Genomic DNA, 12182 nt, shown 5'->3' with positions numbered 1-12182 from the left:
GAGACCACAGGCACGTCTAAGGAGTTGTCTACGGCACAGAACAGCTTGACCTGTTTTAGCTGATTGTGAGAAATTAACCTCCTATATAAAAATTTTGATAGCCGCAAGTGCACACATCAACATCCAACCAATGTGAATCGCTCATTGACCTTCACATCCCTATTGAGCGCAACTCTTCCTACAGACCTTTTCTGACAGTGTAAACCAGATTTGTATTACGGGGTATATGTAATCCCACTGAATCACCATAGAGCCTTGTTATAAAAGTGTTTATACGTGTAGCCTGTCCTTGTTTTCACCAGTTACTCTGAAGTGTCTAGAGAATCTGAGAAACTCCTACCTTCTCTTGTCTTACATTTCATTCGTTGATTATTTTTCTCCCCTCCTGTATTTATCAAGTTCCTTTCCTCCCCAGTGACACCACTGCTCCTTCTACCATGCAGTTCGATTAAAAGTGAGAAGAGTCTTTAGTGACACAGATTAAAAGGAAATGCTTCTGGTGGCTTCGGCAGAATTATAATAATGGTAGCTGACAGTGAATGAGGCTTGTGAGGCTAATTCACGGCCGTTTATTTGATTTTTAATAACTCCTGCCTATTGGTGCTGTTTATCCTTTGACAACAAACCCCAAAAGCAAACTGCATGGCAACCCTTCAAAAGAAAAGGGGGGGGGGGAAACCTCGATTTGTTTGGAAAGGTTCTTTGACTACCCTAGTGAGCACATTCACAAGGTGAGGTCCTGTAAAGTTGAGAGCACTGTAAATTCAGCTTGGTCAGTGTTCGATTTGTTAAGTATCTGTTGAACGTAAAATAATATTGATCTGGCTGCTCCCTCAGTATGTTGTGTATGGCAGCAGTCTGCCACAACTGGCTGCAGTGTAAGATAAATGCGTGTGGTTGATGCCCACCATCAATTTGGTGGCTCTGTGTTTTGCCCCACCTCAAAGTCCCCCAGCGAGCCTCTATCATGGCAAAAGCACAAATATAAAATACCCCTGAGGCCCTTTAGTGAGTGTACTGTTAAATATAAAATACCATCAATGTGTTTTATGTCTGTATTAAATTTCTGCACCCCAACATCTTCTCTGAAGCGCACATTTAATGCAGTTGCCAAAGGCCCCATAACTTAAAATCCTTTAAAACCAGACAGGTATTATGCTCAGTCATAATTGAAATGTTATTCAGACAAAGCACAATGTGTTTTCCCATTGTCTTTCATTATAAAATGCAGTTGTTTCCTTCTGCATGACCCACATAATGGCGTTTGTAGATATGACATTAACAGTGAACACATCTTTGTTAAAAAAAAATGCATAAAAACAAATTCCTAAAGTGTAATGTGATCCAAGCTGACCAACAACGGATACATTAAACAACAATTTTAAAAAACTTGGATTGCTGGTAACGTAGTGGTAAGAGTTATTGCCTTTAGACCTGAAGGCCACAGGTTTGGTTCCAGCTGTAGTACCCTTGAGTAAGTTCTTTATCCAAAGTTGCTCCAGTAAAATTGCCCAGCTGTATAAACGCGTAAATAATTGTAAGTTGCTTCGGAGAAAAGTGTCAGGTTTTCGATTGCCATTAATCCTTGACTCACTTGTACGATAGAACTCCATTGGCACTGACAACCACCTTGATGTTACTTTTCCTTTAACACTGAATGCACTGAGCAGCATGGGTGCACACAGTAAAATGGGCTTGTCATCAATTTTTTAGGCATTCTTGCTGCATGGTGGCAGTTCATTAGCATTGTAAAGCTCACTAATGGATTCCTAATAAGCTAAATTGAATTAAAATGTTGCATTATTGAATGTGGCTAAATTAGGTTTCGCCTATGTTTTAGGTATGATTTCTCTGCTATTTGCAAATAGACTAATTTGTTCTGAGTGTATTATAAATGCATTTGTTTCAATAATATGTATCTACTCGCTACCAAATATTGGTGTTCAGTACCTAATTACACGGTGAGTTTGCTCTTGGGAATGTTAGTGACATTTAGTGAACGGCTGTTTATTCTTCAGTATTTCCTAAGCAAAAGACTTAATTAAATCCCATAACTATTAATCTTTAGACATACCTCAGTGTCACTTTGCTAGTGAGCCTCCAGCATGGAGAACTGGCGAACAAAATCTGACATTTTACTAATTGCTCAAATTTGAGAGCGATCACCAGCTCCACAGCTTCGGACCAGCACCGTGGTGAGATGAGATGCAGGGGAACCCTGTCAGGGCCACTGACCCATACTGTTTTACATGCTCCATAAATGTGCTTAAATGACCCAATTAGACAAATAAATTGTTGTGATAATTAAATGGGAATGGGGCTAAGGTGAAATTGATGGTGGTGCTCCAAAGGCCGACTGTGTTGTGGGAGCAGTGTGCATTTGTAGATGAAGAGCTCCTTGTTCCCTGAGGGTTCGTGACCTCCTCCCTGAATATATTGATTTTAAAAAAAAAAAAAAAAAAAAAAAATCTCTAATACAGTCAATCCTCCACCAAACTCATTTGTTGCTGGGCCTTGACTTTGCCCTCTTTCACATGGGCTTGGCTCTGGGAGATCAACTCACACTTGTCCCCAACACCAAAAGGAGTTTGCAAGCATTGGATATTTATGAGTGATGAAGAGAGACCAAATGTTCATGTCTCCCTGACTGCAGATAAGGGACTATCCAAGAAATCAACTTTAAAAGATAACTACCTCCATTGTGGGACCACTGCATACATTTCATCAGTCCTCATTTGCTTCACCTGATAACTCTGTGAGGGTACATTAATACCATACAATCTGTAGAAGACATGGAGAAGGAAACTGACTGCCTTAGCCCCTCATGGCAAGAGTAAAAACATGTTCCTTTGTGACAGAGCCTACTGGGATGTATGCACTGAGTGAGCATAAGCTGCATGCGATGGCTAACTCTTGACCTTTACACAGTAACAAGACCGGAGGGACTCTAATGAGCAAACGTAAGGCCATGTTGCTTTCCCATTGTACCATAAAGGCAAAAATAAAATAATTTATTTAGCAAAGCAATATCACATACTTCCTTGCAGTTGTTCTGATCTGGCTGGATGGGGCTAGAAATCGGAAGGCCAGCAACTGTCTTTTCTGGTCTTTTAGTGCTCTCCAGATGAGGTGGAAATTGGGTCTTGTGTGATGGATTCTGGGTGTAATGGAGCTGTAGAGTCTAGGAACTATTTGTGTGGATGGTTAGTGGTCACTTGAGAGTGGGGGGGTGTGTGGGGACTATGGAATGGCACAATTCCTTCTTTCTAATGGGGGGGAAACTGGTAAGACCACAGGCTGTTTTATTTATTTGTTCATTTTATTTTATCTCTTTTGTGAAATTGGAAAATATGAGAAAGCAGCTCAGTTGATTATGTTCATTACTGTGTTTATTACATCAGCTAATTGCTTTAAAACCAGGTCCCTTTGTGCTCCATCCGGCACAGGATTTGCCCTTCATCTTCCATGAAGGACTAACGTAATCTGTGGCTGTTTCCCGGGGGTTCATTAATCATCCCTGAGAGCCTACTCGGTTGTGAATGATGCTGGTCACGGCCTTGCTCAGGCATTCCTGGGGAAGCTCGACTGTCCCCCCCCCCCCCCCCCCCCAACCCTCTGCACCTCATGTCTGTATCTATGGTTCTCCTGCGATTTCTAAATAGGCGTTTTCTTTTCTCAAATGAGCTTTGCTGCTGCTGCTTAATGTCCACCAAATGATTTTGGATTTTGACGACAGCCTCAACTTTGAATCATCAGCACAAGTGAAGGAATGGCCTAGAAGTATCAGATTCATTTCCGTGTTGTGGTTTGTCTTCGTTTTCAGAGAGAGATGCGACCTTCTTCTGTTTGAACTCAACCAGTGCGTTTCAAGGATTGTGAACTGGAACAACAAGAATAAATGTCTCTCAGCACGTTGCGATGCACATTACCTTCACGCCTCCATGCAATTTAGACAAGGCAGCTAAGCAGTGAATTTAAAAAGGCCATAGGGGTGGGGGACACATGGTGGGGAGAGAGGGAAGGAGTGGACAGGAGTTTGTTCAGGTCACGGCGGGAAATAAATGGCACAGAGATTAAACAAATCAACCCCTGGTTGCCCAGTCCAGTGGCCAATCCATAGTAATCAGTGAGGCCATATTGAGCTCTCTGTTCCTGTGGAGCCTTTCCAATCAGCAAAGAAAACACCCTTCCAGAACATGGATCCATTTTCCATTATCTCTCTTTTTTCCTTCCCCAGCTCTGTGAGGAACTCAAGGAACCTCTTATCTGCGTGTGCACACAGCATGGGGGGGGAGGGCACTCTCCTGTGCTGGGTAATTTTGCATGGGTGCGTGAATGTGCTCAACTGAAATAGTTCTGTTTTGCCGGAACATGGACATGGGTAAAAAAAGGATGTGCAGAACCACACAATTAGTTAACCGAATTATGTTAAACAGTTGGAAACTCGCCCATGAAGCCCAGCAGCTTCTACTTTGCTTTCGGCAAGGTGTGCACATGTGAGTGCTAGCAAGAAGACACGGTACTCATAGAATATTTCAAAACAGTTCTCTAAAACTGACTTCCCCACCCAAGTTTCCATGACTGCCCTGTATATACCGAATCACTTAACTAATTCTTTTACCCTTGGATAGCTAGCTACATAGGTTCAGTTTGATGCGGCAACAGTGATTTGCATGCAGCAACAGTTGCATTAACCAGAACCCTTAAAATCAAACATGAAATATTTCATTTACATGGTTCTACTACAGTTTGCTTCTCTTGGACATCAGGTTTTCAAATCATAATTACATGCAAAACAACAATAGACAAATTGGTTTTCAGTGGGTAGAATCCTGCAGAAAATGTTTCATCTGCTGCTCAGCATAGTGCTACTGGAAGACAAATAGAAACCTCGAGAACCCAGGCAGACCAAACAACTTTAATACTGATTAACACCTCTTGTAGTTGCAAGGGGCATGACGGATGCTGGCTGTGGAGGCCGAGAATGTGCTGAGATTTTCATCTCTCTGTATCTGAGCCTCTTCTAGCCTCTTGCAGATAATAATCAAGCAGACATCCCAGGCTCTAAATATGCTGGAGAGGAAGGAAGAAGGATGTATGGTGCCGATGTTGATTTCTCCTTAGTTAAAGGTTTGTGTGAAAGTGTGCTGTCTGTGTCTGCTTTTGCTTCGGAAAAAGGTGGAACCAGGAAGCAGTTTATGAGCAAAGTGCAAGATGGGCATCAATCAATCAATCAATCACTTGTGACTGTCAGGGTTTATTAAAGTGTGCGGCAGAGCTGTGGTCTGCCGACGGCGGATCTGTCAGAGTTGGTGCGATGGTGATGGTGCAAGGCAGTGAAGTGTTTCTAATTGGCAATCTGCTCAGGTGGAAAGTCCCAATTTTGTTTCGCACATTCCCAAATGCATGTGACAACGGTTCTGTGCCTTGATTTGATCTGCAATTGGATTGGAGTTGGGGAGTGCGGCATCACATGCAGCCAACTTGAATGAAGAAGTGAACTGTGGAATGATGCAGGAAAACGCAGGAGCCACGTGGCATGCTCAGTCACCTGAAACACTCATGCAGAACAGTGAAAAATTAGTTTGAGGCTGGAGGCGGCTGTGTTCTGTATGTACACTGTTGACATCTGGGCTTCCGTTACTCAATAAGAATGGGCACCGAACCCAGAAACACAGAAGGGTGTGATAGAGCTCAGATCAGATATGCAGTTAAGGGCAATTCCCAACTCCCCCCGTCTCCCTTTCCTCGCCAGCGTATTGAGTGTGTGTCAGCGCGAGATGCTAGAAGCTGCAGTGCAGAAAATGATAGGCATGGAACAAGGATTAATAAGAGCAATCTGTCTCTCTGTGAGCCTGCACTGCACCAAGTGCTCACTTTCGGCATGTGCTTTTTCCGTTTCCTTTATTTATTAAATATTGTGTCCTTTATTATTTTCTGCCTCCTCCTTTCTGGCTAACTCACCCATGCATGTCCCCTGCCTATGCTGCTCTCTCTTCCTATTGTACAAACACATGGAACAGCCCTAAGGAGGGTTTGTGGGGACAGACCTTGGTGTGAAGGTTGTGTACCCATTTGTGACTCGTCTCAAGCTGGTCAATACATGCATTGAGTAAAAATGCAATTCTTGGGTGGGGGGGGGATAAGAAGTTGGAGCCAGGAGAAAGGCAGTTTTCTACGTTATGACTATGCACAGGCTAATTAGTGTCACCCTTCATGACATCGTTCCCTCCCAGAGAACAGGCAGAAAACATGCCCCAATGTGGAATACAGCAAAATGATGTAGGTCGACTATTTCCCCCTCAAGTCTTCACAAGAAAATGAAGAAATGTGTGAGGAGCTCTTCAAATCAGATACTATATTTTGCTTGCCTCTGTCAACAACACATCATAGTTCTCACAGATGCTGTTTTATGTTGCAGAAGGCATCATCTTGATGTTATTGTACACGAAAACATTTCAGTCCATACCACATTGTTGTTTCCCGCATTCATAGGAACATCCAGCCCGTTTCTATATAAAGCATGTGGGAGGCAATAAGAAAATACTCTCCAGGCTGGAGGTGGTTGGACTTTGTGCAAATGGAATGCCTTCTCCTGCCTCAATCAGCTCCGACGCTAGACCGTGTGTGTGTGTGTGTGTGTGTGTGTGTGTGTGTGTGTGTGTGTGTGTGTGTGTGTGTGTGTGTGTCTGGCTTGCGCAGCAGGAAACGGCTTTCTGCGTAGCCCGTGGGCGGTCCGCTTTCGTCACTGCAACAACGAGCTTTGCCTGTGTGCCACAAACACTTCTGTTAATCTCAACTTCCCTCGTAATGAAGAGCAGATGGGCAGGTTTTTTTCCTATATCATTTATTTATTTAGCAAGTAGTTAATTTGTGTAGTAATCTATTATCTAAGTATTTCAATATCACAGAGTCCGTGTTTGTCACTTTCGTCTCGTTCAGTGCTGGTCCTTTGCTTTCTGTTTGGCTGGGACATAGGGCAGTATGGTTTGGGTGCTCTTGTCCGACACAGTTTGTGTACTGCTGTTCCGCAAAAGTTTTTTTCTGCAGCTTGGGTTGTTTCGGGCCTTCCTGGCTGGCGTGGGGGGCACCAGTGGTGTTTGCAACCCCCCGGCCCTTGCAGGCAGGGAGAGAGAGGAAGAGTCAAGACAGTTGTGATGCGAGTAGTCAGTGGGCAAGAGCTCAGGTGTGGGGGAGGCAGTGGGCGGACTGGGCTCGCTGTCCGTCTCCGGCGTTGCGCGGCCACCTTCCTCTTCCTCTTCCTCCTCGGCATCATCGTCATCGTCGCAACACAGTGCGTGGTACAAGATCTTGTCGCTGAAGCGGACGCGCTCTTTGGCCCCCGAGGAGCGCGAGGCTTTGTGGCTGTGCGTGGAGCTTGAAGCCTCCTCGCTGGATGAGTCTGGGGTCACTCTCAGGGGCCCGTTGGGGACAGGAAGGCCTCCATTCATCTGAGAATATGTGGTGGCTGGTATGGGCATTACCACAGTTGCCTGTCCTACCTCCTGATCTGGCTCCTTGTCACTCGATCGCTGCCCTGCAGGTTTCTGGGTGGGCGCAAGGCCTGAGGAAGGGGTTTCTAGGAAGCTGCAGAACTCCCAGCTGTCTGAGAGCACGTCGGGGTTGAAGAAGTCCAGCCGGAAGGCGTCGCCCAGCCCCCTCTCGCTACTGGAGGTGCTGCTTGCTGTGGCAACTGTCCAGTCATCTGGCTCCAGGTCAAAGTCAAAGTCCGACGTCAGCTTGTCAATCTGGCCCACCACCTGTGAGGGAGGCAGAACCAGGTAGAGGATGTGAAACAGATGGTTGAGTTCAAGCAGGAGTTACAATGAATTCTCAGAGGAAGACTTGCAGCTTTCAGCAGTGTCCCAACACACAACAGTTACATACTGAATTTCCTACAAATATCACTCAGAAACATTCACCATTAAAGAAAAAAAAAATCTCAATAGCTCGTGTGAGGCAACAGAATTAATCCGTACTCCTTTTCCCTGCTGAATATTTCTGAATTTCATTTAAGAAAGTAATCCATCTAACATGGTTAATTCACGTGCTTAAATAACCCTCCAGGCTCTTCGTAATGAGTCAGTTTTCCAAAACATTGTGCAAAGTACAATGTTAAAAAGGAATCCATTTCTTACTGAATCTCTTCCTGTTACATAATTTGAAGTTTAATAAAGTCAGGGGTCAATCTGAGGCCCAGCCAGTTTATTCAACCTGAGTCCTTTTAGGACTCATTACTCTGGAACGGCAAGAAGGCTTCCATTCACCTGTTTGTCATCAGTGCCACTGAGTTGAACCTCAGATACGGTGACCACTTGCATGGTTTTCTGTGCAAGTAATGGAAGTTGTCTATTGCCTTCTTCCATGTATGCCGCACGGAAAACCAGCAAAGTCTGCTCCGGGCTCGAACCCGTGCACAATGATCAGCTCGGAAGATGTTAGGTAACATGCAATTCCTCCTCTGTCCTCACAATGTGGTACGGTAGAATTTGTTCTTAACTACACCTGCAGAGTCAAGGACCGGCAAACAGTCTTTTGTTAGAGTCCGTAGAATTAGTGGATGCTTGAGTGGTTCTTAGAAAAGAAAATATCAGCCGAAGAGCCCAATACTCTCTCAAGATTTTATCCCAAACTTTACTCTGGATCAAAATAAGCCTGTTTTATATTTTTCTGTTCTTAATGAGCAATTCACTTTTTAATATCTAAAGAATATGCTTTAAAATTTATGTGATCACTGGAAGCAGGTTCAAAAGATAAACAGGGAGCTGGAGGAGTGAGGAAATCGGCATGCTGCTTTATTTAGCTGAATGCTGCCAGGACATGTAGACATCAAGCTAAATTCTCCTCGCATGTTGAATTCTTCACGCAGCCTGTGGCCCTGGTAGAAGAACTTTGCGCGAACGAAGTTTTATGACATATGCCTTTATAATTTGCAGGAGGTTGACTTTTCAGTAATTGTCTTTTTGTGCAATGCTTAAAGCTGTGTTCCAGTTTCCCAGTGGAGGGAAACGATTGCACGGGAGAGCATGCAGGCCAGCAGCCCCTCTGTTGCAGTAAACATGCTGAGGTTGCTTCCTTGCCTGATCACTTTGTGCACCTGGAACTGTGCAGGAGAACTTTGCTACTCTACATTTGGTTACTTGGTGGTTCCAAGCGCAAGGAGTCTAAAATCAAAAGTCTGTATGTTCTTATTTTTGGCACAGATGTGATTGAATGAACCCCCTCAAATCTGATGAATCCCTTCCAGCATTCAGTAAGGGTTTCAGTCCTGTCTCTTTTGGACACAGTTTTCTCATGATCTCCTGACAGCTTCGTAAATTTGCTTCACACCTCTCACAGTCACCCCTGTATTTCTTATCAGACTGTTTTTTTTTTTTTTTTTTTTTTTTTTTTTTGCAGCTACTCATGTAGTGTGCTCTTGTAAAAGCAGTGCTATTTGGCAAATGAGCTCTCTTTCAGTAATCCCATGTTTTTGCCTAACGTTTTTTTCTGTTACTGGAATGTCATTCGTTTACTCTGAAATATGTGGTTTGGGAGGGAATGTCTGCCAAAAACACGAATGTGACGTAAACTTTTCACCTGATTATAGAGGCTATTTCTCGTTAATGTAGTTGCAACTCTAATCCTGACATTTCAGGACGTGCCTCGCTAGCAAAAATCATATGTTAGCTTCTTAAAGATTAGCTGATGGCACTGCAGTGTCTGTTGGATTATGTGAAAACCTGTGTAAAATATTGTGCGCGCACACTATCTGAAACGGCTTGTCTCGAGCCCAACCTGGCAACACAGGGCGCAAGGCTAGAGGGGGAGGGGACACACCCAGGATGGCACGCCAGTTCATCGCGAGGCACCCCAAGCAGAACTCGAACCCCAGACGCACCAGAGAGCAGAACCCAGCCAAACCCACTGTGCCCCCCTGTAAAATATCAGTACTATTCTATATATCTGTCTAAACACCGAAAAAGGAAAATTATAAAAATCTTCACTAGCTGCCCTGTGAAGTGTCTATTAAATGTAAAAATCAGAAAGCAAAATGGGTGTGGATGAATTTTTCAGAATGAGTATGCACCAGCAGTGGACAATGTTGTGTGTGTGTGTGGTTTTTTTTTTTTTTTTGCATTAGCTTTGGCATGCCGTGTGGGCTTTCCTGATGTGGTTGCACAGCATTGCTCTGATAATTGAATAATAAATAAACAGAGCTTGTCTGATTATTCCACCTAAGTGGGAACATTTCTGAGGTTTTAGGAGATAATTCTACTCCACACAGTCATTTGGCTGACGAACAGCCTGAGCTTATAGGGTCTATTAATTCTTTCTAGACCACAGATGGGCTCAAGCAGGAACAATGAGCAGTAATCTCCAGCCTTTTTTTTTTTTTTTTTTTTGAGGGGGGCGTTTTGATTTGGAAACACAGTTAATGATTGGGCAAACAGATTGTGGTACAGTTTAGCATGAATAAACAAATCAGGAATGCATCATTTGCAAGGGACAGACTGTGTTTCAAACGTATTGAGCACAATGAAATTCTGAGGCAATTGTGGGTTCCGGCGCCAAAACACACCCTTTTTGTTAAATTTTGCACAGGAGGTCTAAAGTGCTGCCGGGTCACAGTGAGTAACTTCCCATAGTAGCGGTATAAAAAGTTCATTTTGAACAGATTTACCAGTAAAACAGTCAGATGATTCTGCCATAGTGCATCAGTTCATGCCCTAATTTGAACTGGACCATTTGTTTTGACATTCACAATGTAAGGAGATGGCAAAGACCTTCATCTCCTGCTGGGGAGCATGTGCTTATTCTGCCATCTCCACGTCAACAGTGATTCCAATTTGGGGTTCCATGTGTGCGCCCGGCTGGTGGTCGAGCAGGGCCTCAGCTTTAGATAACTACCTCACGGCATGCTGCCGCTCCCATGAGACTCGCATGTTTCTCTCTGACAATCTACCGGGAGCCCCAGCCCAGACCCGGCACCCTGCGCGGTTTAGCGTCTCGTAGGGATCCCGGCTGCTCTTGCAGGGTTCCGCACCGGCGCTGCCGAGGAGGAGTGTCACCATGTGGGGTCTTACAGTAATAGGGCGAAATGGGTTTTAAGTGTAGCTTAGAGAATCTGGTGACACCTTAGCATAATGTTTCAAAAATAATTTTACTTTGTTGCAGGTATGAGTTACAAAAAAGTAATACTTCTGTGACTGAGCAAGAAATATTAGCAGTAGAGGAAGACGTGGGGGAGGTAATACAAGCGTCAGGAAAATACATCTTGGACACACTCGCGTTAGTTGAAACATTTATCGTTTGCTGAGCATTGAAGTCCACTTTTATCTGAAAAAGCTGTCTTCTCATCGGTTTGTTCTGCCAGACTCGTTCTAATGGTAGTCTTGAATACTCTGGTAATGGGGCAGCTGGAAGTGTACTGGATAGAGCTGTTGCCTTTGGATCTAAAGGTTACAGGTTTAAATCCAGCCTGTAACATCCTTGAGCAAGACACAAACCCTAAAACTGATCTAGTGAAAATTACCCAGCTCTATAAACGAGTAAATAAGTGTAGGTAGCTTAACATTGCAAGTTGCTTTGGATAAAAGCATCAGCTAAATTAATAACTGTTGACACAAAGTGGTTGTTTGCTGCTTGGTTATGCAACTGTACAGTAAATGAGTATGTCGCAAGCACAGACTTCCAACGGCAGCAAATAATACAGAAAGCTGAAATTTACAGAAAAATCAGGCTTTTGTAACCCTAATTTTGCAACGTAATGCAACATATGTTGTTTACCACAGGGAGTACAAAAATGTGGGCCACACGATGTTGCCATTAGAGGACCATCTCGCCTCTGATTCTAGCTCCAAATATGTCAGAGGCCCTTTTCAGCTCTTTTAGAAGCAGAAGCCAATGTTTATTTACTTTTTCCTCCTCTTCCGGATTACTACATGCCAATTAGGCACTCTCCCAAATTCCCATAATACCTTTGCATGCTGCTGCTGAAGTGAAATGTTAGCAAATATATATTTTTTTAATGTTTAGATAATGCACATCCCCTGGTCCTCTTCGCTGACAGCCAGTTTCTTTCCGATCAGTTTGCCTCCCTTTTGGACCAAGGCGTAGGATGTATGTGCACCCTGTTCGGAGACTATTTACTGCATCCCATTAAAACAAATTACTCATGAAAATATCATTCTGAAATGCTT

At 43.8% G+C, this 12182-nt stretch overlaps 1 protein-coding gene across 1 annotated transcript in view; it reads right to left on the bottom strand.

Moving 5' to 3' along the window:
* Positions 1 to 6890: 6890 nt before the first annotated feature.
* Positions 6891 to 12182, bottom strand: part of LOC108941030 (inhibitory synaptic factor 1-like) — a 31381-nt gene continuing 26089 nt past the window's right edge. Inside the window, exon 2 of the mRNA XM_029256461.1 lies at positions 6891 to 7760. Coding sequence (XP_029112294.1) covers positions 6939 to 7760 — 822 coding nt within the window. The 3' untranslated portion in view covers positions 6891 to 6938. The remainder of the gene's footprint in view (positions 7761 to 12182) is intronic.

The sequence above is a fragment of the Scleropages formosus genome, chromosome 11, assembly GCF_900964775.1.
Source record: "Scleropages formosus chromosome 11, fSclFor1.1, whole genome shotgun sequence".
In the NCBI taxonomy this organism is placed as follows: Eukaryota; Metazoa; Chordata; class Actinopteri; order Osteoglossiformes; family Osteoglossidae; genus Scleropages; species Scleropages formosus.
Note: the sequence above shows the minus strand (reverse complement) of the source record. Positions and strands in the feature narration are given on the sequence as shown.